At 38.2% G+C, this 26845-nt stretch overlaps 2 protein-coding genes and 1 non-coding gene across 3 annotated transcripts in view; 1 reads left to right on the plus strand and 2 right to left on the minus strand.

The window, feature by feature from the left end:
- The window catches only part of LOC131847466 (inverted formin-2), a 155670-nt gene extending 141648 nt beyond the window's left edge, over positions 1-14022 (plus strand). Inside the window, exons 11-25 of the mRNA XM_059197055.1 lie at positions 102-301; positions 804-908; positions 2016-2176; positions 2263-2451; positions 2528-2654; positions 2777-2929; positions 3018-3215; positions 3319-3441; positions 3883-4015; positions 4193-4321; positions 4496-4627; positions 6461-6656; positions 8510-8634; positions 10183-10302; positions 12317-14022. Coding sequence (XP_059053038.1) covers positions 102-301; positions 804-908; positions 2016-2176; positions 2263-2451; positions 2528-2654; positions 2777-2929; positions 3018-3215; positions 3319-3441; positions 3883-4015; positions 4193-4321; positions 4496-4627; positions 6461-6656; positions 8510-8634; positions 10183-10302; positions 12317-13707 — 3482 coding nt within the window. The 3' untranslated portion in view covers positions 13708-14022. The remainder of the gene's footprint in view (positions 1-101; positions 302-803; positions 909-2015; positions 2177-2262; positions 2452-2527; positions 2655-2776; positions 2930-3017; positions 3216-3318; positions 3442-3882; positions 4016-4192; positions 4322-4495; positions 4628-6460; positions 6657-8509; positions 8635-10182; positions 10303-12316) is intronic.
- Positions 14023-17967: 3945 nt separating this feature from the next.
- LOC131847535 (uncharacterized) lies at positions 17968-26369 on the minus strand. The gene is made up of 6 exons (XM_059197113.1): positions 26292-26369; positions 23302-23803; positions 21925-22193; positions 20733-20947; positions 20210-20321; positions 17968-18660 (listed from the first exon to the last, which is right to left on the minus strand). The coding sequence occupies exons 1-6, from the start codon at positions 26367-26369 to the stop codon at positions 18532-18534; spliced, it is 1305 nt and encodes a 434-aa protein (XP_059053096.1). The 3' UTR covers positions 17968-18531.
- On the minus strand, positions 24684-24845 carry LOC131847542 (U1 spliceosomal RNA). Its single transcript, XR_009357717.1, has one exon. It is a non-coding gene; the product is annotated as a U1 spliceosomal RNA (small nuclear RNA).
- Positions 26370-26845: the final 476 nt, after the last annotated feature.

Genomic DNA, 26845 nt, shown 5'->3' on the forward strand with positions numbered 1-26845 from the left:
CGTCAGAAACGCCATGCTGGATACGTAAGCTGACTAAAAGCTATTCCGACAATATATACCGTTAGAGCAGACGATATTTGAATTAAAAATAATTGGTACAGTCATCCCCCCTCCGCCGGCGCCGGTGATGCCCCCGCCTCCCCGCGCCCCACCACCCCCACAGCTGCCCCCGCCGCCAGGCCCCGCGCCCCCTGCGCCCCCTGCACCACCTGTGCTCGACGTCAGACTCCCGCAGCAGGAGACTCCGATACCCAAAACCAAGATGAAGACCATCAATTGGAACAAAATACCCAACAACAAAGTGAGTATAGCGCGAATGGACTTTTACATGTAAATATACACCCATCTTTATATATAAAAATTATGTGTCACGTTTTATGTGATGGACTCCTAAACTACTGAATCGATTGCAAATTGAATTTGCACATTGTGTGCACTATCAGTTTGATCCAACTTGTAAGATATAATAGCTTACATCTCAATTTATAGTCGCATCATTATTTTACTGCAAATTATTTGTCTATTATTAACCCATAACAACGCGTATCTAGGTCTGCTAGTTTCTTTTATATACATAAATTTCATCTATACATTGGTGTGTAGAATTTACCATATTATACATACGTTTCTATGTACTATAAAAACAGCAGTAGCCATCATTATTATCATCTCCATATGCCAGTTGTGAATTATAAACTCATAATCAGTCACTTAAATGATTTGCTAGTAAATAATGCTCCAATGTAAAGAAAAATTTTCTATTATGTCATAGTAAATTACAATTAATACATCTTTATCTTCAGGTAATCGGACAGAACAACATCTGGGCAATAGTGGCGTCCAGTCACAAGCACTCGCCGAAAACTGAACTAGACTGGAGCGAAATCGAGGGGCTGTTTTGCCAGCAGGTAGAACAAAATTATTATATGTTCTCATCTGATTCTTTATCTCATTTAATTGGAGTGAGTGTAATATGTTTTTCTCTTCCATCTCTGTTCGCAGTCATCTCATTATTCACTCCCTTTCTTTCATACAGTCCATCTATCTCTTTTTTAGGCTTTAATCTGGCCTTATTATCATCTACATTTAAAATATTGTCTTCATTCATAAGCATTACAAATTTATTCTAATGCTTATGAATGAAGACAATATTTTAAATGTATATGATAACTATGTAACTTCATGATTAGATGACCAACAGTATTAGAATAGTTCGAAAGATCATCTTTCATACAGTCTACATCTCTTTTTGGCCTTCCCCTGCCCTTATAACCATCCAACTTTAAAATATTATCTTCATTCCTACGCATTACAAATTTATTCTGTGTATCATGATTATTAACATTAAAGCCAACAGCACAGTTCGAAAAAAAAGATCGTATGATTAATGATCATTCAACATAATTAAATTTTGTAGGTCCAGTGTATACCAACTGTATCGTATTATGTAAATTTTTAAATAAATGAAAAAAACAACGAACGATAGATTTATATCGTTTAATTAAATTTGCCAGAAAAAAATACAAATGTGTTATAAAATATTTTCTTTGTGAAAAAGCTTATTTATAAAATTGAAGAATTTATAAATTATAATAACGTTTTGTAGAAAATATCGAACTTAAAATTCATAGCGCTGACAATGTTATCTGATTGAACAGATTAAGTGCGTAGCGGTTTCTATGTTGATTCTCATATGCCTAATCCTTGTTGTTAATTAAATATAAGTAAATTAATATTTATTTAATAGGGCAACACAGAAGTTTTTTGCTCATTCTTCTTGTGATAAGTCTGCATTCCGAATGAGCAGTAGAATCAAAAAACTTGACTATTCCAAAGTGCTTATATTAAGTTTATTTGAAATAAGATTATTGCTATTTCTATTTCTTAAATAACGATAGTTTTTAATCTACATGTTCAGATATTTTTTTTGCAAGTTTACCAAACCGTAGGTTAAGTAAGGTTCTTGCAATATATTCGGAAAACTGTTGTTAAATCTTAAACAATCCGTCTTTCAGGTTCAACCAACAGGATCAGCAGGCTCCTCCCCTCGTCTCGGACGGAGCCCAATATGCGACAGCTCCGGTGAGAGAAAACCGAGGAAGGAATCTTCTGAAATAACTCTCTTAGACGGCAAAAGAAGTTTAAATGTTAACATTTTCTTAAAACAATTCCGAAGGTGTGTTTCAGATTTTATCTTATTGTTAGGTGATTTAGAAAATAATTGTTATTGTGATGTAATAAGTTTTAATAATGTGTTTTTAGTTCCAATGAGGATATAATCCAACTGATTCGTGAAGGATCTCACGACGATATTGGAGCTGAAAAATTAAGAGGTCTTCTAAAAATCCTGCCCGAAATAGACGAATGCGAAATGCTAAAAGCATTTTCTGGAGATTCGACTAAACTGGGAAATGCTGAGAAATTTCTGTTGCAACTGATTCAATTGCCCAGGTTAGTATCTTTGATTATAGTTTTAATAAAATACATAATAATGTAAATACTTATACATATTCATTCGTTTCTTTAGCTATAAACTCCGTATTGAGTGCATGTTGCTAAAAGAAGAATGGCCATCAACAGCAGGTTATTTAGAAAGCGCTATCAATGCTATTTTAGTGGCAGGTGATGATCTGATATCTTCAAGAGCAATACAGGTATAGTACCATTTTTTAATTCTCATTATTGTGAAGACCTGTACATTATTTTCTTTAATAACAAATTCCATAAAGCAATTGTTTGCCATTTACTCCAAAATTATTATCTTAAATAATTTCAGGAAATCTTATACATAGCACTCATAGCAGGAAACTTTTTAAATGCTGGAGGGTACGCGGGGGGTGCTGCAGGGGTGAAGTTATCATCCCTACAGAAATTATCTGATATTAGAGCCAATAAACCTGGAATGAATTTGATGCACTATGTCGCTATGGTGAGTCACATTATTATATGTACATTAAATTTATCATAACATATCTATTATTTTGAGGTGTATATATCTAAAATTTTATATGATACAGCAAGCGGAACGCAAAAACAAAGAACTAGTCCATTTTGCTGATGACACACGAGTTTTGGACGAAGCGGCTAAAGCAAGTGTGGAACAGTTGCACAACGAAATCAAAACCTTGAGCAATAGGATCGAACAATTGAAGAAGGAAATTCAACTGCCAACCACACAGCAAGATATTAAGGACCAAATGGGAAATTTCTTACAGGTAAATTAAAAATCATTATTATTTTCTGTCCTGTATGACATAAATAATAATTAGATATATAAATTTATAAATACAACAAAATAATATTGGGTTTAACATTAAGGTCGCTGAACAAGAAGTGTCGGCCCTAAATAAAGACATGGAAGAAGTGGAAAGCATGAGGAAACAGCTAGCTGATTTCTTTTGTGAAGATCCCGTGTCATTCAAGCTAGAAGAGTGTTTTAAGGTTAGTAAATAGTTCTCTTTTTGCTTTTATTATGCTTAATTACTACCTATATTTTACAATTTTAGAAAAATAAAGATGTGTAATTTATTTCAGCAACACAATTTTTACTTAATTATGAGTAGTTGTTGAAGCTGTCTTTTAATCATAATTTTTTTTTGTCAATAAAAGTCTCTTATATAGCATAACTGATCAGTTTCAGTATACGTGTTTTGTTCAATAGCCATATCGTTATTAATGAAATATGACATTATGTATGTAACAGTAATTAAATCAATAATGAAATGTAGTACGTTGTTAAATCTACTAATTTTTGGTAGAGTACCTCAAGGTTCATATCTGGGACCCATGCTTTTTCCTAATGTTGATGTGACATAAATTTGCAATTATTGCACGCGAGGCGAGTAGTGGTCGAATTTAAAACGTGATGTGCGTGTTGTGCAGACGTTTGCGACGTTCTGCGGCAAGTTCCGGTCGGCGGCACGCGACAACGCGCGGCGTCGCGCGCACGAGGAGCAGGCTGCCGCACGAAGACGAGCACGTGACCTCGCCGCCGCGCGCCCGCGCCCCACGCCCGGTATACATTTGTTTTTAATATGTATTATGGTTTTCAAAATGTTTTTTCAATATTAGATTTTATCTCTTGGGAATTTTATTTGATTATATTGGTTTACGATTAATTTCTTCGAGATTTTATTTGGTTTTGCCAATACTGAGTATACGTTGAATCTGTATAAAACCATTTCATTCTCAGGTGGAGGCAGTGTCTGCAGTACGCCAGTGTCCGAGTGCGAGTCACTGATGGAATCTCTACTATTAGACATAAGGAATGGCCTCGGAAGGAGATCATTGAGAAAGTCGCATGATCCTTCGCCGTCTCCAGGTATATTAAAGATTAACAGAACTCCTAAATTCTAAGATCAATTTCATCATAAAAAATTTAATCCACTACTAAATATAAGGCCGCTTCCAAACGTAACCTGAACCTGGTTTGTATTGGTTTAGCTATAAGTGTGATGTGGTACTGATGTGATACTGAGCTGATATGTATCGACAGACGTGACGCCGACGGGCAGCCTGCGCCGCCGCAGCCGCGCGAGCCCGGCGGAGCACGAGGAGGCGCTGCTGGAGTTCCTGCGGCACGCCGCGCCCGACCCCTCGCGCGAGCGCAGCGCCTGGGGCAGCCTCGGTAACTACACGCCTCGTGTAATGTGGGTGTAATGCTAGAGACGAGCCCGGCGGAGCACGAGGAGGCGCTGCTGGAGTTCCTGCGGCACGCCGCGCCCGACCCCTCGCGCGAGCGCAGCGCCTGGGGCAGCCTCGGTAACTACACGCCTCGTGTAATGTGGGTGTAATGCTAGAGACGAGCCCGGCGGAGCACGAGGAGGCGCTGCTGGAGTTCCTGCGGCACGCCGCGCCCGACCCCTCGCGCGAGCGCAGCGCCTGGGGCAGCCTCGGTAACTACACGCCTCGTGTAATGTGGGTGTAATGCTAGAGACGAGCCCGGCGGAGCACGAGGAGGCGCTGCTGGAGTTCCTGCGGCACGCCGCGCCCGACCCCTCGCGCGAGCGCAGCGCCTGGGGCAGCCTCGGTAACTACACGCCTCGTGTAATGTGGGTGTAATGCTAGAGACGAGCCCGGCGGAGCACGAGGAGGCGCTGCTGGAGTTCCTGCGGCACGCCGCGCCCGACCCCTCGCGCGAGCGCAGCGCCTGGGGCAGCCTCGGTAACTACACGCCTCGTGTAATGTGGGTGTAATGCTAGAGACGAGCCCGGCGGAGCACGAGGAGGCGCTGCTGGAGTTCCTGCGGCACGCCGCGCCCGACCCCTCGCGCGAGCGCAGCGCCTGGGGCAGCCTCGGTAACTACACGCCTCGTGTAATGTGGGTGTAATGCTAGAGACGAGCCCGGCGGAGCACGAGGAGGCGCTGCTGGAGTTCCTGCGGCACGCCGCGCCCGACCCCTCGCGCGAGCGCAGCGCCTGGGGCAGCCTCGGTAACTACACGCCTCGTGTAATGTGGGTGTAATGCTAGAGACGAGCCCGGCGGAGCACGAGGAGGCGCTGCTGGAGTTCCTGCGGCACGCCGCGCCCGACCCCTCGCGCGAGCGCAGCGCCTGGGGCAGCCTCGGTAACTACACGCCTCGTGTAATGTGGGTGTAATGCTAGAGACGAGCCCGGCGGAGCACGAGGAGGCGCTGCTGGAGTTCCTGCGGCACGCCGCGCCCGACCCCTCGCGCGAGCGCAGCGCCTGGGGCAGCCTCGGTAACTACACGCCTCGTGTAATGTGGGTGTAATGCTAGAGACGAGCCCGGCGGAGCACGAGGAAGCGCTGCTGGAGTTTCTCCACCTTCACCACACACTTCTTCCTTTGTTTAACTCCACTCTCTCCAGCTCATTTTCATATATTTACGACGCTTCTTCCTTTATTTAACTTTAGTCTATGCTGCTTTTCAGTGTATTATCTATTTATGCCGTATTTATATCTATTACCCGATTTTTTAATTGAAATGGCAGACAACCATTAAGTTGACGGCCCATCAGTAAGGTAACCATCGTTCATGCAGTAATATGGACATTGTACACTACGTTATCATGTGACCACTCGTGCATAGTATTTAGTTGTATCTACGACCGATTTTAAAACACAAACTGACTTGATATAATATATTTCGTTGAAGTCTTCTTGAAATATACTATTCTTTACCTCCTTCATCGTTTGAACTTTGTTTTCTACTATTCGCACATTTTAATTAGTAACTGGCTGAGTTTATACAAAGGGACAACTGCATCGAAATCGGTTAGCCTTTTCTGAGCTTAATGTGCAGGCAAATATACAAATATCAGCTTATACAAAGTGAAAACTGCACCCAAATCCGTTAGCCTTTTTTGAGCTTAAAGCGCAAACCACACATACAAAAATTGAAAAATATATAATAGTTCATACAAAGACATGTAGAGACATGGAACAGTTAAATTTCGATTTGACTTGAATATGCTAACGAAAGGCTTTTGTCCAACTTCAGATCGGTCATGGTCCCGACGAGGTCCAGTTCGAGCACGGCTCGAGATTCCCGAACGCGAGCGAGAACGAGAAAGAGAACACGAACGGGAACGCGAAAGGGAACGAGAACGGGAATCAGAACGCGAACGAGAATCATCACCTCGAACGCCCGCATCTCCCGCACCGCGACAAGAAGATGCTGGAGCGCCGAAACCTAAGTACGTGCTTGTCATTTCTCTCAATTCATATTAAAAAAACATTTATTGTTTATGACATGACGACCTCGGTGGTCTAGCAGTCTAGCACACCGCTTTACGTCCGATGGTCGCGGGTTCAATTCCTCGCACAAACTTTTGTATTCATGAGTATCATTGTTTGTATCGATCGGGTTGATCCATCAACCCGAATAATCAGAACAATCAGAACTAGAGAATAGATACAAATACCTCTAGTACCATAAATAACTATCTAGTACATAATACAAGCTTTAGCTATCTTAACTTGGGTATAGATGGCGCTGTGTGAATTGTCCTGAGATTATTATTATTATTATACAGTATATGTGGGATTGGTATGTAACGGAAAGACTGTGTTAACTGAAAGATGTATGTATGCACGAATTGAAACGTGAATGACGAGAGAATGGATATATAAGTAAAGGAAATCGAATAAACGAGTCCGTCAGGCAGGAGCTAGCCTTCAGCCGCTCCATAAGTCCTTCCACGGGTTTGGGAGGCCATCTGCACTCGCCCTCTAACATACGGTGAAGCTGTAAAGGCCAGCTGCATTATTTAGTATACATCTAATGATTTTATTATTGATTTAAATATAAATAAATATTTTTTGCTTTATATTTATATATCTTTTTTTTTACATTTCTCATTTATATTAGTGCATTTCATGTATATTCTCTGCACCACTCATGGTTGCCTGGTAGATAACGCCGCAAGGTATTGAGTCCGCTATAAGTACACATTAAATTCAAAATTCAAAAATCATTTATTCATGTAGGACATTTTAGCCGCTTATGAACGTCAAATTTTTACATTATAATTTTATTTTTTCCCTACCGTCCAGTTCGGTATATAGATCCAATTGAGAAGAACTGGCAAGAAACTCAATTGAATTACTTTTTTTTTAAAGCCAGTTTATTTACAATGTATATAACAGGAGGCTATATACATTGGAGATATATATATCATACAAGGGCTTCGCCATTTCTTCTTGTAACGCCAATTCATAAAACTACTCTTTGCCGGGGATCATTTAAAATAGCGGCCTCAAAAACATGGAATGTTCTCCCACCACCTATGCGTGAAGTGAAAACAAAATATACTTTCCGAAAGCATTTTAAAGAACATTTGCTACAAGTTCAAAAAAATAATTGATAATAACGATAAAGGATTCATTAAAGGCGCGTGGGTGGCGACATTTACCTTGGCTGAAACTATTTGCTGGTACCAGAGAGCAAGTGTTATGGATATTTTTATTTTAATAATGCGATACCGTTATTAGAATACGTAAAATGCACCGTACGCATCACTGTGGGTACATATATATATATATATTTTTTTTTTTTTAATTTTATTTCTTTGTAATTGTTTATTTTTTCTTTTATCCATTACGTATATAATGTTTTAGGATTATTATTTAAGATTATTAATATATAATTTTACTTTTTATTATTTATATACTTTTCTCTTGATATTATTATTTTTATTTTAATTGCATAGTATCTGATTTATTAAGTTAATGTATAAGTATTTTTTAATTGTAATATTTGCGCGTCCGTACTGGGGGCCCAACTGAAAATCAGCGCTGGAAACTATTTCCAGCATTATGCTGAGTTGTGGCCCACATTGACTCCGTTTTTTAATGTGTAAATTATTCTTGTATTTCTTATGTTATTACTGTAAAAACGAGTTAATAAAAAAATTCTATTTCTATTTCTATTTCTATATTTATATAGGTGTCTATGTCTAACATTAAATGAAAATTCAGTGCATGAACAACTATTGCCATGCACACTCGTCATTATTTTTGTTCATTAAAGTTAAATAAATGAATACAGGGAATGGCGACAAAAAATCGAATCGTGGCTGCGTGCGAACAGCCAAGAAGAACAACGAGATGCCGAACTACGAGAGAGAGCGCGCCGACTGCAAGCCAACCGGCGGTCCTTGGAAAACGATTCCGGTTTGCTCACATTCTTTATCTTTTAGAAATACAATGTTTGACTATACATCTATACATATAAATAAAATTGGAGTGTCTGTTTGTAATATTGAAATAACCGTTTTTTACTACATGCATGGTACATACACCAAAATAACATTTTTTACAATTTTTGACTGTCTGTCTGTTTGTTCCGGCTAATCTCTGAAATGGCTGGACTGATTTTGACGGGAGTTTTATTGGCCGGTAGCTGATGTAATAAAGAGTAACTTAGGTTACTTTTAATTTAGAAAAATAAAGATAAATTCCATGCGGATGAAGTCCAGGTAGTTAATAAATAGCAATGTACATAAATAAGTGATGTGATGAATGGTGCGGGCGCGGCGCTGGCCCCGCTGGCGGAGGTAACAATATATATAAATAAGTGATGTGATGTGTGGTCGGCATGTTCAGAGAGAGAGTCCCGTGCGGGCGCGGCGCTGGCCCCGCTGGCGGAGGTAACAATATATATAAATAAGTGATGTGATGTGTGGTCGGCATGTTCAGAGAGCGAGTCCCGTGCGGGCGCGGCGCTGGCCCCGCTGGCGGAGGTAACAATATATATAAATAAGTGATGTGATGTGTGGTCGGCATGTTCAGAGAGCGAGTCCCGTGCGGGCGCGGCGCTGGCCCCGCTGGCGGAGGTAACAATATATATAAATAAGTGATGTGATGTGTGGTCGGCATGTTCAGAGAGCGAGTCCCGTGCGGGCGCGGCGCTGGCCCCGCTGGCGGAGGTAACAATATATATAAATAAGTGATGTGATGTGTGGTCGGCATGTTCAGAGAGCGAGTCCCGTGCGGGCGCGGCGCTGGCCCCGCTGGCGGAGGTAACAATATATATAAATAAGTGATGTGATGTGTGGTCGGCATGTTCAGAGAGCGAGTCCCGTGCGGGCGCGGCGCTGGCCCCGCTGGCGGAGGTAACAATATATATAAATAAGTGATGTGATGTGTGGTCGGCATGTTCAGAGAGCGAGTCCCGTGCGGGCGCGGCGCTGGCCCCGCTGGCGGAGGTAACAATATATATAAATAAGTGATGTGATGTGTGGTCGGCATGTTCAGAGAGCGAGTCCCGTGCGGGCGCGGCGCTGGCCCCGCTGGCGGAGGTAACAATATATATAAATAAGTGATGTGATGTGTGGTCGGCATGTTCAGAGAGCGAGTCCCGTGCGGGCGCGGCGCTGGCCCCGCTGGCGGAGGTAACAATATATATAAATAAGTGATGTGATGTGTGGTCGGCATGTTCAGAGAGCGAGTCCCGTGCGGGCGCGGCGCTGGCCCCGCTGGCGGAGGTAACAATATATATAAATAAGTGATGTGATGTGTGGTCGGCATGTTCAGAGAGCGAGTCCCGTGCGGGCGCGGCGCTGGCCCCGCTGGCGGAGGTAACAATATATATAAATAAGTGATGTGATGTGTGGTCGGCATGTTCAGAGAGCGAGTCCCGTGCGGGCGCGGCGCTGGCCCCGCTGGCGGAGGTAACAATATATATAAATAAGTGATGTGATGTGTGGTCGGCATGTTCAGAGAGCGAGTCCCGTGCGGGCGCGGCGCTGGCCCCGCTGGCGGAGGCTCGCCCCGAGTGGCGTCCGCACCGCGCCGTGCTGCGCGACAGCGACGTCGTGCGCACGCTCGAGACCGTCGAGGGTGAGACAGACACACTTGACCTTACTCCTTACATCTAATACCGGTAGCCTCGGTAGTCTAGCAGTTTATTGTCCTTAGTCCTTACATCTAACACCAGTGACGGCCAAGGGTCTAACAGCTTAATTGTCCTTAGTCCTTACATTTAACGTTGGTGACGGCCTCGGTGATCTAGCAGTTTATTGTCCTTACATCTTGTTACGAGTATATACGACCTACTTATTAATTTGTTATTTAATATATTACGAGTAATAGTTTAGTTGTCAAAATACAAAATATAAATTGACATCAGTGTAAATATATTATAAAAAGAGACAATACAATTATTCTGCAAACATACATATTATTATTATTTAACACATCTCAACAAAAAAGAACCCCACCACAACATCTGGCGACCGTGACTTAGAAGAAAAATGTTGAGATTAAGAAAATTAAGAACAAATTTACGCCGATTATTCACAAAGACTGGGAACCAGTTATCAGAAATATTAAAGGAACCCATACGAAATACTGCGGAAATAAAGGTGTGTCATTCAATATTTAAAAGTAAAGCAGACGAATTATTTAAAATTGATAAAGATATTTACAATGAATGGTTGAATGACGACGAAACAAATGAAGATGAATTTTACGCAGATTGTGAAACGGCCGATGAATTTTTGATTAAATGGATTACTCTAGATAATATGTATCAAGACGTAATACAACGGCAGAATAAACATCAACCTGCCTCTCAGTTACCAGTCGTATCACCTGAGAGACAGGATATAAGTCCAAGAATTTCAAATAGAGATGACAATGAACAGAGTGTGAGCAATTATAAAAGTACGAGAATTTTAAAGAATTCACACGATGTGAGTGTCAGTAGAGACTCGATAAATAAAGAAAGAGATGAAAGAGTCGAGTTAGTCATGTCAGGTTTTAAAAGTTATATAAAAGAAGTAAATGAACCGACAATGGAATATATTTCATCGGGTATGAGTAAGAAATACGAAGGAGATGAAAAGATAGAAAAAGACGTAAGGAAACATTCTTTGAAGTATGAAAAGACTAGTTACGACTATAAACAAAAGAAGGAAGAACAAAAACTAGATACAATTTTGACATACTATGATTATGTAGAAGTGGAAAATAAATTAGTAATGGTTATACAAAGAAAATATTATCAAGTGATTTGGGTGGAAAGATGGTACGCTTGGTGGGAAAGATGGTACCCCTGGTGAGAAGGGATAGAGAGAATAAGCAAAATTAAGACAAACTAAAGTGTTCAAGGCTCATTTACTGTAGGCTACCTGAAGAGCACTTCATGTCTGTGGGAGGATGTTACGAGTATATACGACCTACTTATTAATTTGTTATTTAATATATTACGAGTAATAGTTTAGTTGTCAAAATACAAAATATAAATTGACATCAGTGTAAATATATTATAAAAAGAGACAATACAATTATTCTGCAAACATACATATTATTATTATTTAACACATCTCAACAAAAAAGAACCCCACCACAACACATCTAATATTGATGACGGCCGATGGTCTACCGGTTTAGCACACTGCTTTACTTCCTATGTTTGCGGGTTCGATTCCTCGCATAGTACAAACATTCATGAGTATAATTGTTTGCATCGCTCTGGGTTTTATATGTAGTATGGGTTCCTCGTACAATACAAACATTTGTATTCATGAGTATAATTATTTGTATCTGGGTATTTTATATATAAATTTATGTGTTAACAAAGAAATATTTATATCAGTTGTATCCATAACCTCATCTTGCTTGAGACAAGATGGCGCCTCGTGGATCATTCAGGGTTCTTATTATTATATCATTATCACCGCATGCTTTTTGTGATCCTAACTGACCATCTTTTAAGAAAAATCCATAAATTTGGAGAGAAACAGGAGATAACTGGTTTCATTACATTGCACCTGAATATTTACTAAAACCTATATAAATTAACTGTTATGTCACCAGGAAGATCTATTTCTATGTTATTTGTATTTTACAGATGTACAACCACCGAAAAAAGACAGGGTTCCATGGAGAAAGACTGAGGAAAACGAGGAGATGAGACGACTCAGGAGACAACGTTCCAGACAGCATATAGAAGCCCCACAGTCTCTAGTATCGATCACGGAAGAAGAGAAGAGGAAACTTCCGGATATTAAAGTGACTAGTGATAAAGATATCAGAATAGAGCGAACGGACAGGGAAATCGACGCGGACAATATAGAAACACCGCCGGCCCAAAGAAAATTCTTTAATCCTCCACCGGAAAAAGAACCTTGTCGAAAATTCCAACCGTCTTTATCCAAATTCAATCAGAATGACAAAGCAACGAATGAAATGAAGGACTTGTGTCAGGAGATTTTAGGGGATGGTCAATTTGATAGATTTTCGGCTGCAAGGAGAACAAGAAGATATAAGAGAAACAACGATTCAAGTTCACCAGAAGATGATAAAAAATCTGAAAGTCCTACTGAACTAGTGGCAGAAACACAAGTTATTAGACCTTCCAAACTTGATATTCAAGCATCATATCCTGTTGAAGCTCCGCAAGAAGTAGCAAAACCTATAGAAGTAGTAACGAAAGATGAGAAAGAAAACAGGTTGAAACGTTGGCAAGACAGACTTAAAAACCAAAGTACAGCATCGACTCCAACCAAAGAAACTAAACCACAATACTCTAGAATGAGGCGGCAGACTTCCATCAATCAAGAGGACGTTCAAAAAGCAATAAGAGAATTAAAATCACCGACGGAATCGCCTGCTGGTGTATGGTCTAGGAATACTTATAGGAAATCAATGAATGCCAAAATTGAGAGAGCTCCTGAACGGACTACATCACCGCGAATTCCGAAAGTCAAAAGTGAGCATGAGCTGAACGATGAAGGATTTGAGGAAACTCAAAGTCTAAACTCCGAAAGTGCATCTCAAGGAGCGTCGTCTGGATGCAATGTTGAATGTGACTCTCCTCCCCCAAAAATGACTAAATCCCCTGTCGTTCCAAAGAGAATTTCGACCAAAGAAACAAGAACACCTCCACGGACGCCAGTAGATCCGAAACGTGTGGTACCTAAACGGGCGAATTCTTTAAGAGTTGAGAGATCCACGTCTCGAGCGTCATTGCGCAGTTCTAGAAGTTCTTTGAACAGTGCAGCGTCTGTCGCTACCGTTAAAAAGGCTCCTGCTCCAGTGAAGCCTGCACCGAAGCCAATTCCAAAGCCCATATCTAGAATGCCAGCATCTAGATCGTCCTCATCAGGCAGTTCAGTTGGAACTGCTCGGCCTCCTTTAAAGACAACAAGTAGAACTTCAGGATTCATGAGGCCTACTCAAGCTTCTAAAGGCAGAGGCTCTCTGACTGCACAACCAATTGTTAAAACTAACGTGAAGTAATTCTCTACCAATAAACAACAATTTCAGTCAGTTTAATTTCTAAAAAGAACGATTCGAGTGCCTTTTAACTGTTTTGGATAACACTCTGAACACATTTTGCTTGTGATTGTGAAATTTTCTACTTGCACTTCAATTTTTGATAGACGTTCGTGTGAAGTTTGTATTTTAATAACTTGAAGTGAATTTTAAATTTACGAATTACTCTTGTCGAATGTAAGGATTTCAAATTTTTAATTTCTAGTCTGGACTGAAAGCCATAGCAATTTAGAGACGATACTTTCGAATATTGGTGTTTAAAATACTTCTTGGTCTGTTGATTTATTTATTTTAATTAAAATAAAATTCTTGTAAAGCAGTTTAAAGTCCATTTAAGATTTATTCGAGAATTGAAATAGAATAGTGTTGTCATGATTTTTTTAAGATTAAGAAATAGAAATAGAAATATTCTTTATTCAAATAAACTCATTACAAGCACTTTTGAATAGTCATACTTTTTATTCTACCACTCATTCGGATTGCAGATTTATCACAAGACGAATAAGCAAGAAACTTGTGTTGCTCTTATTAATAGACGTTTTTTTTATATAAATTAATTAACTTAAATTAAAGCAATAGTAGTATAGTCATACTTATTTTTTAATCTATTTAATGATTTTTTAAAGTTTTCACATCTTTATATTGCTATGGCCAGTAACCAGACATCTTATGTATGCTCATTTGATATTTCTATTTTTCTAAGATAACAAATATTGCTATATTTTCTTTTAGTATTATTTAGCAGTAAATAAAGCAATATATACCAATGGGCATAGAGTTACAGAAATAAAAAAATCTATTAACCATATTTTATTGGAATCTTCAGATAATTTAGGCGCTAGAATCTCAACGAAAGTCTGAAGTTTTCAATGACTGATATTAAATATAGTTGATTTTAGTATATTAACTTTACGTAGTATAAAATGAAATCGCTTCTGTTGTCTGTTCAATTATTATAAACTACGCAACGGATTTTAATGTATTTGTAATAGATAGTGATTCAAGAGGAAGGTTTATATATATAATATATGTATACCCGAGTGAAGCCGGGGCGGGTAGGTAGTTATCAATAAAACAATGTCAGCGATACATTTCAAAGTATGAATTATTATTTAAAATTAAAATAAATTTATATATTACCTCGGCGTAAGTGGTGTCTCAAACAGTACCGTCATTTATCAGTCCATTTGAACTTCAAACTACCCAGGAATTAGGAAGTTCCAGTCATTTAGGAGAAGTCAAGTAACGTACACACATATAGAAGAATGTATACTATAACATGAACTCTGTTTCTATTTTGTCGCTAAAAAACAGTGGCTCCATCTCCACTTTTCGCTTGACATTTCTCTATGTTTCACACCTGCCAGGCATTCCCTCGTGCTTCAAGATTAAATCAGTTTTTTTTTACATTAAAATTAGTTTATTTCAGATGAAAATCGATGCTGAATTGTACCTAAAAGTGTTAACTACAATTCTCAGTATATTTTGTTACACATTTATAAATAGATATAATATTTGCTATAGATATTGTTTATACCCAATAATGTGCCACAATTAGTACGGGTATTTTATATATTTCTAACATAAATGATATATATAAATTATTGATCGAATTTATACAGGTCAAGAATTAACAATTTTTGCAAGATTCTTATACATATAATATAATGTTCTGACAATGTTTAGTTTTATAACAAACCCCAGTTATTTCAGTCATTGTTTTTAATTAATCATTTATTTTATAATTACTAATTGATATTTTCTAGTTTAGTGATTCAAAGATATAGATAAATGATCTGATTTATATGTATGACTACGATCAAAAACTGTATGGTCACTGTCCCATAGTCACAATGTATATTTTAATTAAATTAATTAATAAGTTTTAACACCAACTCTTTATTGTATGTGGTCATTTACTAAACTAAATACAATAAATTTATACACATTAAAGTATAATTTGTATTTTTGTACCCTATTCCTTTAGTTAATAAGACTTGGTACATGTGTATTTCACTGCCTAATCTCATCCTTAAACCGAAACACAAATTTAGATTCAAAATATCTTTATTCACGTAGGTCTATTACAGACTTATGATATGTCAAATCTACAGTCAGTTCGGAATGATTTCGAAATGAGAAGAACTGACAAGAAACTCAGCTCGTATTCTTTTTAAATAAATGTTGTACATGTTAACAATAATACAGATTCATTTAAATTCTAATTTGGGAGAATAGAGTGACCACCAGCATATGCTATATAAAAAAATCAAAAAATTATTTCAAAAAAAAAAAGTCTAACCCGTGTGTTTACACTTGATCTTAGCCACTAATCTAAACTTTAAAAGCTTAGCGACTAAATTAGGGAACAAACGAGGTTGTGGCTCAACTTTTTACAAATCTATACATATAAATAAAATTGGAGCGTCTGTTTGTAATATTGAAATAACCGTCTTTTACTACATGCGTATGAATATAAATACGGTACATACAACAAAACTAACATTTTTTACAATTTTTTCTGTCTGTCGGTCTGTTTGTTCCGGCTAATCTTTGAATGATGGCTGGACAGATTTTGACGGGACTTTTTTTTGGTAGGTAGCTAAAGTAATAAGGAGTAACTTAGGCTACTTCTGTTTTAGAAAAATAAATAAAGTCGTGGCAACAGTTCAGTTCTAAATAAAGTCAAGGAAAATTAGTAAAGTATAATGTTTTAAAAAACACCTTAATTTATAGGATTTAAATAGGGAAATTAAAATAACTATGTTTTCAATGTTTATTATACATATGTATTTACAAAAAAAAAATTATATCAATCAGTTGTTTACGCAGATCCTATATAGTTTAGGACTAGATGGTGCCGGGTAATTTAATATTTATTTATTTATTTTTATGTAATGGAATATAAGCTGACGGTCCACCTGATGGTAAGTGATAACCGTTGCCCAATCATGAACAGTACTGCACACATTCGACGCTCCATTGCCATATCAGAGTACAATATGCCTCGTATCCTCGTTTGACGACCTCGGTGGTCTAGCACACCGCTTTACGTCCGATGGTCGCGGGTTCGACTCCTCGCACGGCACAAACATTTGTATTCATGAGTATGATTGTTTGTATCGGTATGGGTATTTTCTATGTATAGTATGTATTTACGAAAAAAAAAATATCTATGTATTTGTATCAGTAATCTAGTACCCATAACACAAGTTTTAGCTAGCTTAACTTGGGTCTAGATGGCGCTGTGTGAATTGTTCTGAGATTATTATTATTATTATTATCCTGTAATTCCACTGTCTTATTTCACCCTTCCACCGAAACACAGCTGGTAAATGTAATGTATGTATGTAAGTATTTGTAATAATTATAAGTAATGTTACAATTGTGCGTCAAATGTGGGTAGGTAAATGTGTTTTTATTATAATGAGTAGTAGCAAGACGTGTTTTCATTATTCCCATATATTCCTAGTGATATAAGGAATCTAAATATATATAACTCAAAGTTGACTGACATAGTGATCTATCAACGCACAGCCCAAACCACTGCACGGATCGGGCTGAAATTTGGCATGCAGGTAGATGTTATGACGTAGGCGTCCGCTAAGAAAGGATTTAGATTAATTCTACCCCCAAGGGGATAAAATAGGGGATGAAAGTTTGTATGAAACTTTGACAATTTTAAACCGATCGGGCTGAGATTTTGCATGCATATAGCTACTATGACATAGGCATCCCCATAGAAAGGATTTTGATAAATTCCACCCCTAAGGGAATAAATTAACGCGAGCGAAGCCGCGGGCAAAAGCTAGATGTTATATATTTTTCAGTAAAGTACACTGCTTGGCGTCTAAAATAGGGGATAAAGGAGCTTGCAGCTCACCTGATGGTAAGCGATTACCTCCGCCCATGGGGTGCTCATGGGAGGCGGTAATGGGAGTCAAAGGACTGGCAGCGCGAGTGGCAGCGTGTTTTTACATTCAGCCCTCTCGCTCAGTTGTCGCCCGGCAATATTTCCGGCAGCGCGAATGGCAGGGGAAGCGGCTGAATGTAAACGTAGCAATAAACTCAGTACATTCTAATAAACGCCGAACGCGGAACTCGGAACTCCTGATCGCTGTGTGCGTGGGCTCTTAAACCTACACCCGGGTCAAGTCCCGGGAACTGCTCAGTATTTCCCTCTCTGCTATACGATGGGCCATCAGCCTCACGGCGAATCCTTGAGATTCTAAGAAATTCTAAACTTTCGTGTTTAATATACATTATTTAAATTATTAACCGGGTCTTAACACGAATAATTTTATGGCAAATAAAGGTATTTACCTCTCTCGACGTTTCATCAACTACATGCGCCTAAGGTCCTCTCTACTGATCGCCACTATTACCCACGAATGGTCCGGTAGGCGATTGAAATTAAAAAACATCCCAATTTCAACAGAGAGGATGGCTTAAAATTATCATCTGCGTGGAATCCAGTCATAAATAAATTCAAGCAAAGTTCAGTAGCATCAATAGTCAATAAGTGTACGGATACCGTGAGTGCTGTGTGTCGCGAACTTTCATTGAACAATCTAGTGACGGTAGATGAAGAAAAAACTGCTGTCACCTATCTACATCGACATCGCTGTTACTCCAGTCAGCTCGTGACCACGGCTAGTGCAACCTAGTCGAAACGTCGAGAGAGGTAAATACCTTTATTTGCCATAAAATTTTTCGTGTTAAGACCCGGTTAATAATTTAAATAATGCTAAGAAATTCGTCAATCTTATATATGGTAACATGTATATTCTATAAGAGTCCTCCATCCACGATTTCTTTTATAAGTTCAGTCATCTTTCGCCGGCAGGCCTCGTTGGAAGTCCATACCGGTACTGGTTGGAAACTCACGCAGTCATTGGAGGCTACCACTTCGCTTTCCTGCAATATAAACATATTTTATCTCCAAAGTATACTCTGAACAAAATCATCTGCGTGGGTACCTCAGTCTCACCTACTTCGTAAGATTTTTTTTATAACATACTAGCTGTACCCTCGACATCGTCCACGTATAATAGTGATCTTGACCAAATAATGATAAAATATTAAATAATGCAACTCAATCAACAGCCTAAAAATAGGCTTTATGTACTGTATATATTTGTATTATAATCATTTCACATCATTACCTCTTTTTATGACAACTGGCCGCTTAGAGACGAGATAGACACGTTACATATTTTCACCTATAAAATATTCTCACGTCATCCGTCACTCGCCTTATACAGCTCTGTTCCATATATATATCTATATTTTCTTTAAGATAATCTTTTGTTAATATTATTCTTTTCAATATACTAATTATTAGGTGAAGGTCTATTTTATTTTTATATTTTTGTTACCGACCTCACGACGGCTGACACAGCTTCAAGCTTCTAACTTTAAAAATTAAGATTCTTCCATACAATCTTGCATCTCCTCTTTCAACCTCTTACAACCCGTTTTACTACTTTTTAATGCGTAAAAAGTAGCCCATGTCCTTTATTATGGTCTAGATTATCTGTGTACTAAATTCAATTTAAATCGGTTCAGGAGTTTTGGCGTGTAAGCGAGACAGACAGACAGACAGAGTTATTTTCGCATTTATAGTAAGGAAGTAAGGATGGGATAAACAAACTTGCAGTGATTACCACCGTCCAAGAGCACACGCAACACCAGGAGAATTGCGTTGCCGGCCTTTTGAGAAGGAATAAGCTGTTTTCTTGAAGGTTTCAATATGGTATCGCTTCGGAAATAACATAGCAGGAAGGTAGGAAGGCAGAAAATGTGGTTTGATTGAGATAAGGCAGTTAAATGACTGTTGACCCTATTTTTTTTTTGTGTATGATAATTGAATGGTGCACCCGCCTGTGCTAACGGTTTACGCTGGCGGGGCACCAGTGGAGGATGACAAGATGAGCATGAGGTCAGCTCAGTTAGCCCATCGTGACAAATTCACCAAGAATTCATCACGATGGTTTCCAGGGAGAACCGCGTGGAGGTCGACCTAACATGGTAACATTGGTGCTAGCAATGGGAGTTACTAGTTCCCATTGCTATCAATTCCCTTCCCCCCTGTTAAATCAGGTTAACTATATTACTAATGTGATGATGCTGTTGACCTTATTACTAGCAATGTACCATGTCAGGTTGACCTCCACGCAGCATGTAAACCATCGTAATTTCTAGTAAATTTGCCACGATGGGCTGACCTGACCTCATGTTTAGGCATGTGGGGCACCGGTGGAGGATGATAAGCATCCTCCACTGGTGTCCCACCAGTGTATACCGTTAGCGCAAGCGGGTGCACCATACTATATTCATATTAAAAAAAAAAGTAGCCGTCCTATTTTTATATATTTTTTTTTTATTTTATTTTTATAAATTTTTTTTTCATTGATTTTAAATTAATTTTATATTTAATTAATTTTTATGCTACTGTAAAAGTTACCTTAGCTTGATAAAGATTAGGAGCTTCGTCACTGTCACACGTCATAATGGGGTACATGTCCAACGCCATCCCGAGGCCGAAATGGCTGCTGCGTTTGAACTCGTCCTCTAACCTTTGGTTTGTATAAAAATATAAAAAAAATATAGTGAAACTAGGGCTATATGGCAAAACGTTGTTTTGCCATATACTCTAAAATCGCTTTTAAATAATATGGCTTGATGATAGAAGAGGATATATTTTTAATGACATAAAAAATAAATATAAAAATTTTTATCGTTTAAATGAAAAAAATTTTTTAGGGGTAGTGTTGCCAGACGTCCCGTATTTCCCGGGACGTCCCGTATATTGGGCTTAGTTTAAATATTCCTGCGGAATTACTCTGTCCCGTATTCGAATCGTGCTCCGTTTTTTATTATTAAATCGATCTATCAACGCTAGCCGCTATGATAACCAGAAAAAAATGTTTATTTTTCTGATTATTATGTTTATTGATCAATCAGTATCAGTCATTCAGTCTACTTACATTTCATACAACGCGTCGCGATTCAAACTGGTGTTGAATATGGAGTCGTCATCGCTCATCTCGACCAGCCTTCTGTGCAGTTCATCCACGTAATACTCCAGCAGGGAGGGCAGGTGTTCAGACCTCTGCTGGTGGTCCAGACACAGGTACATAAGGTACGCCAGGTCCAGCGCTGGGGAAGCGTAGCGAACCAGTTGGAAATCTACAAGGTACATCTGGAAAAAACGTAGAAAATATCTTGATGTTGTAAATACATGATCTTGGACAGAGCGTCTTTGAGGAGCTTCCTCTCATGTACCTACACTTAGATTGTGGAATGAACTACCTGCCGAGGTTTTCTCTAAGGATTACAGCATGGGTTGGCAACGTGCACGTGACACCCCGAGTGTTTCAGGCGTCCATAGGCTACGGTAGCCATTTACCATTGTCGTAGCGTAAAAAAATACCAGATTAGTTGTGTTAGAAACATTGTTAAATGGTTGACTTTATGGTGTACGCAACACTTGATATGCTAAGTGCAACAATTAATGTGCTAAGAGAACGAGCCTACATTTGTTACCGGTGTTTTATATCATCGAAGAGTTAGTCTACAATTACGTAAGTTCTGTCTACGACTTTGTTCCCCACGACATAGTGACGATAGGTACCTAATGGGGACAATAAGTAGGTTTTTGCAAGATTTTATAATAATTGGTTAAGTGGTTATGCATAGAAACACTCATTTAACTTTTCGATTAGGTCTAACACTTTAACAAATGGCCTTACTTCTGATGGCCGCGGATTCGATTTCTCTCACGGTACCGGTGTATTGTATCGGTAACCACCCACCAGAACTCACCCTTTCCTAAGTACATACTTAGGAAAAAATATATCTAAGTATTTATAAAAAAAATCAAAACCACGCTACTGCCAGGTGACTATTTTTCATCTTCAGCAAATAGGTTTGAATCTATGATTTGATAGGAATTTGAACTGGACAAATAAATACCTGTTTTTTTAGATATTTGCCAAGGTACTGCTCCTCAACCCACCTTCAGAATCGCAGCTGACTACTACCCTTCATAATACAAGTATTTTAACCAACTTAGAAGTTTAAAACAAGAGGCAGTTGGTCATCTTGACTGCTGGCTAGGGGACCTTTATCACAAGCAGTAGGACCATTCCATCATCACCAATCGAAGATATCACATACCTCAGCAATGTCTCCATCAACATATCGAAACAGAAAGTTGTTGGTCCAGCAGTCGCCATGACAAATCACTGCTATCGGCTCTCTGGGTGTGACGAGTTCCACCATCCTCTGGAAGAAGGTGTCCTCGCTGCAGAACTGTCGTAGCTTGTTCAGGTACAGCTCCTTGTCCTCGGAGTTCTTCAGCTCCTCCTCCACCATGGCTATAGCGTTCTGTCCAGCCTCATGGTAGTAATTTTTGTAATATTCTTCGTTTTCTGATACGAAAAATACTAGAAAAGTGTATAGTTTTTGATAAATAAGTAAATAAACTTGGACATATCACACAGCGCCATCTATTGTCAAACTAAGTTCAACTCATATTTGACTTTAAATATGTTTTGTAAGAAAATAGAAGAAACGTCTAGATCTATACAAAATACAAAATTGCAAACAGACATACATATTTTAGTAGCGCTGGAATCGAACCTGCCTCCCTTTGCAAGTGAGACTTATGTAGATTCAAAGAGGCCGACTGTTATTTGTTATTGGGCCAAAAAAGTTGCTAATATATAATAAACCCGGACAATTGACACAGCGCCATCTAGTCCCAAGCTAAGCAGAGCTTGTGTTATAGGTACTAGACAACTGATGAGATGTAATTGATTATTTTTGTATCTTTATACATATATTACTAGCTTTTGCCCGCGGCTTCGCTCGCGTTAATTTATCCCCTTACAGGTAGATATTGCAAAATCCTTTCTTAGCGGATGCATACGTCATAACGTCTACCTGCATGCCAAATTTTAGCCCGATCCGTCCAGTGGTTTGGGCTGTGCGTTGATAGATCACTACGTCAGTGACCTTTGAGTTATATATATTAAGATTGATAGAACACTCAGACAAATACACACACTCATAAATACCAAATGTTTGTCCGTGTGAGGAATCGAACCCGCGGCCATTAGAAGCAAGGCGGTGTGCTAAACCACTAGACCATAAATGTTTGTTACCCTCATGCGTAAAGAATATTATAAATAGAGAGAGATAACATTGTGAGTAATGTTATCTCTCTCTAAAGTATTCCGTAGTAAAGAAGGGGATTGTTAGTAATATGGACTCATAACCCATGACCATATTACTAGCAATGTACCATGTTAGGTTGACCTCCACGCGGTCCCCCCTGGAAACCATCGTGATAAATTCCTGGCGAATTTGTCACGATGGATATTATTAACAATGCTCACTACTGACATGTTATATGAGAGGAGAAGGGTATTGTGGAGAATGACTTAACCTCATGTTCATCTTATCATCCTCCACTGGTGCCCCGCCAGTGTAAACCGTTAGCGCAAACGAGTGTACCATTCCATTATCATCTATAAAAAAAACTTTCCTCACCCTCCGATATTCCATCCTTGTCATTCAACAGCTCATAAAAAACCTCCGGATTATGATATTTCATAGCCAAAGACAAGGCGTGGAACTGCGACAGATGTTTTAAAACAAAATAACATTGCTCTATGCTCAAACCTTGCCTTCTATCAGGCATTACAAACTCGTGTTGCTTCAAATCCTTGAGAATAACCAAATCACTCTTAGCTAAATAACATTTAGGTATAGATTTGAATGGATTTTTTAATTTCCTCCACGACAATTGGAAGCAGGATAGTGCCGGCCAAATTTTGTTGTAAAACCCTACTTCGTTGCAGAACAATTCGTCGCTTTTAAAAGCTTCTTTCATTAGTATGCTTTCTGGTAAACGTTTGTAAATAATAGAGCTGTTCCAGGACTCGTTTTTTTCGCTGGAGCCGTCGGGTTCTGTGTGTTTGCGAACTCCTTTTAAAGATATTCGGTAAAGCATTGAAGTGTAGTTGTCTCCCCTTTTGGACCCTGGGGCCCCCTGTAACAAGAGTAAGTAGTGGGGCCCATGTCGTTAAATCATAGTCGGACAGATATAGAAACTCTGTCTTAAAATTTATACCCCACCCCCTTTCCTGCGAGAGTAAATATAATATATAAAATTTTACGGCTTGATCGATTTTGATGAAATTTTATAGGTCTATTCATAGGTCTGAGAATAGGTTTATAACTATTTTTATACCCCTAGGTGTTAAAGGTGGTTCGGCTCACCCGAAAAACAATTATTTCGCTTTATCGACATTTTTTTTTATTTTATTATGATTTAGCATCGAAAAATACATACAATTCTAAATTTTCACCATTGTATTACCAACCCTTATTTTTTAATATTGATTTTAATTTATAAGGCAAAACAACGTTTGCCGGGTCAGCTAGTATAATATAATATATGTAGTATAATATATAATATCAACTGATATAAATACCTTTTCTTTGATAATACACACATAAAATATGTATATAGAATACACCCAGACCGATACAAAACTATATACATGATTTTGTGCCGTGCAAAGAATCGAACCCGCGACCATCGGAAGTAAAGCAGTATGCTAAATAGGTAATCCACCGAGGCTGTCAAATAACTTTCAACTCCTTAAAACAGTCTTCTTCGTTGTTATTTTTAAATAAAAAAGAAGTGTCTGAAAGTGTATTCTATGAAATAAAAAAAGTTTTTTAAATCCGTTTATAAACGTTTAAAAAAATAAGCATTGAGAACCTCTCTTCCTTTTTGGGAGTCGGTTAAAAGTTAATTAATCAACGATTTTTCCGCGACCCCGATGCAAACATTCATGAATAATGTTTAATCGGAATGCGCCCCGTTGGGGATCATTGACACTGTAAATTTATTAATTAATAGAGGGGGACAGCGCGTACGCAGTCCCCACTACCAAAAATTTCGCGTCCGAGTTATCCACATTAGGGATAATCGCAGGGGTCAACCCAACCGCAGTGCAATGGGAGGGTCTCACCCTGGGGGAACCGCCTTGTTGATCACGGTATCCCCTACGCCAGGTAAGTATGATTTCATTTTCTTGAACCGACGAGGTCATTCGCTGGAAAAAAATCTTAATAGCGCGTTGTAGAAATTTCACACAAATATCTAGTAGCGCCATCTAGTGCATGTTGTATGAAACTATAAGTTCTGTAGAAAGCGATGCGTTTCTCAACTAAAATATTGCTAACGCCATCTAGTACATACTGTTTGAAACTACAAGTTCTGTAAAACGACGAAGCGTTCCGTTTCACCTGCAATATTTTTGTTATCAATATTGTTTTAGCATTATTATTGTTAATAATTATTACAAAACAAATTTATCTTAGTTTTCACTGCGTGATATAATCGTAATTACGAATGAATGTATTTAACGATAAAAATAAAAATAGGTTATTCAATTATAATCCTTCTGTAAGTTGGTAATTCAGATAAAAATAATTTTGTTGTACCGACCCTTTTGGGATTAAGAATTTCTAGTAGTCTGGTTTTAGTTTTAGTACTTTTTTATTCTATTTTATGATAATGAAAGTCGGTAACCGCATTATGCTACTATATACTCCATTTGATTTGATATTAATAGTATGATTAATAAATTACATAATTAAAAGTTTAAGATTCGATCTGCGTTGTGAACAAAGAAAATATAGGAACATGTTGCCTCGGAGAAACTTATAAGTTACCTACTCTGTAACTGTCCCGGAGACAAAATTGACGTTTCCGATGTTGCCAGATTTTTGCATGTTTTCAATAGGGTTGTGGCACTATCGAAAATTAATATTGATTACCCATTTTTATAGGTTATTAAGAAATAATGTGTGATGTATGTGTTTATTTAAAACGCATTAACACAAAATTAATAAAGTAAATATGGGTATTAACACAGATAATATAATATTACATAGTATTATCTAACGTAAATATATGGTTGTTGTGTCAAAATATTTTTTTTTTTCCCCTAAAATGGCCGTTACTCTTGACCAACTGCCTTTCTTTATAAAACAAATTACCTTTTTATTGAGTCATATAAAAGAAACACCTATTGAAAATATTTAGCAGTTTGAAAGAAAAATAATGTTTTTTTGTAGTTTAATATTGTAACTATTACTATTTGTACGGAAACGACAAAAATGTATTTTTATGCTGTATAATACGACGATACTATTGGAAACAATAGTATATGTACGTAAATTTAAAAATTCCGTTGTGGAAATGTCATTTACAGCTTTAAAACTAATGTTATTCTTTTCAAATGAGCTTGTAAGTTTTTAAATCCAAATTTGGGAGAATGGAGTGACCAACATATGCTATTGTAATTTTGTCAAAAGAAAATAGTCTAATCAGTGTTCCTAATCCGAATAGACCAGTGCCCACAAGGGCTACTTGTAGAGACTTTCTTGTCCATGAGTATGACGGTATCACATGAATCGAACGTGCAATATCAAAGTTAACAAGAAAATCATTTGTAACTTACCTCAAAACTCTGCAATGTTACATCAGGATAATCATCCTTAATGAGGTCCTGTAGGAATTCAAGTGTAATTTCAGTCATATTTCCACAGCCTGCTGTCTGCTGTGACTCGCAGATGGGTACTAAGTACTTGCAATATAGGTTGGGAACTCTCGTTACTCACCTACCATATTATACATGATGTTACAAAAAATCAGATGAAATTTACATTCCTCATATGTACGTATATGAAGAATTGTACAATAATAACGAACTATTGAGCTGATTTCGCAGAAGTGTACATGTATAATACATATAAACCTTCCTCTTGAATCACTGCATCTATTGCTAAAAGCTTCATTAAAATCCGTTGCTTAGTTTAAAAGGTCTAAGCGAACAGACAGCGAAAGCGACTAGATAAAAACCCAGGACAATTTACACAGCGCCATCTAGTGCCATGTTAAGTAAAGCTTGTGTTATGAGTAACTGATAGGTATAATTAAAAACATTTATTGTGTAAATGCATAAGTAATGTACATATAGAAAACAACCACCCAGATAAATACAGTCTTTTTTTT

Source organism: Achroia grisella, unplaced genomic scaffold (genome assembly GCF_030625045.1).
Source record: "Achroia grisella isolate CSIRO2021 unplaced genomic scaffold, CSIRO_AGI_Agris_v1 utg537, whole genome shotgun sequence".
In the NCBI taxonomy this organism is placed as follows: Eukaryota; Metazoa; Arthropoda; class Insecta; order Lepidoptera; family Pyralidae; genus Achroia; species Achroia grisella.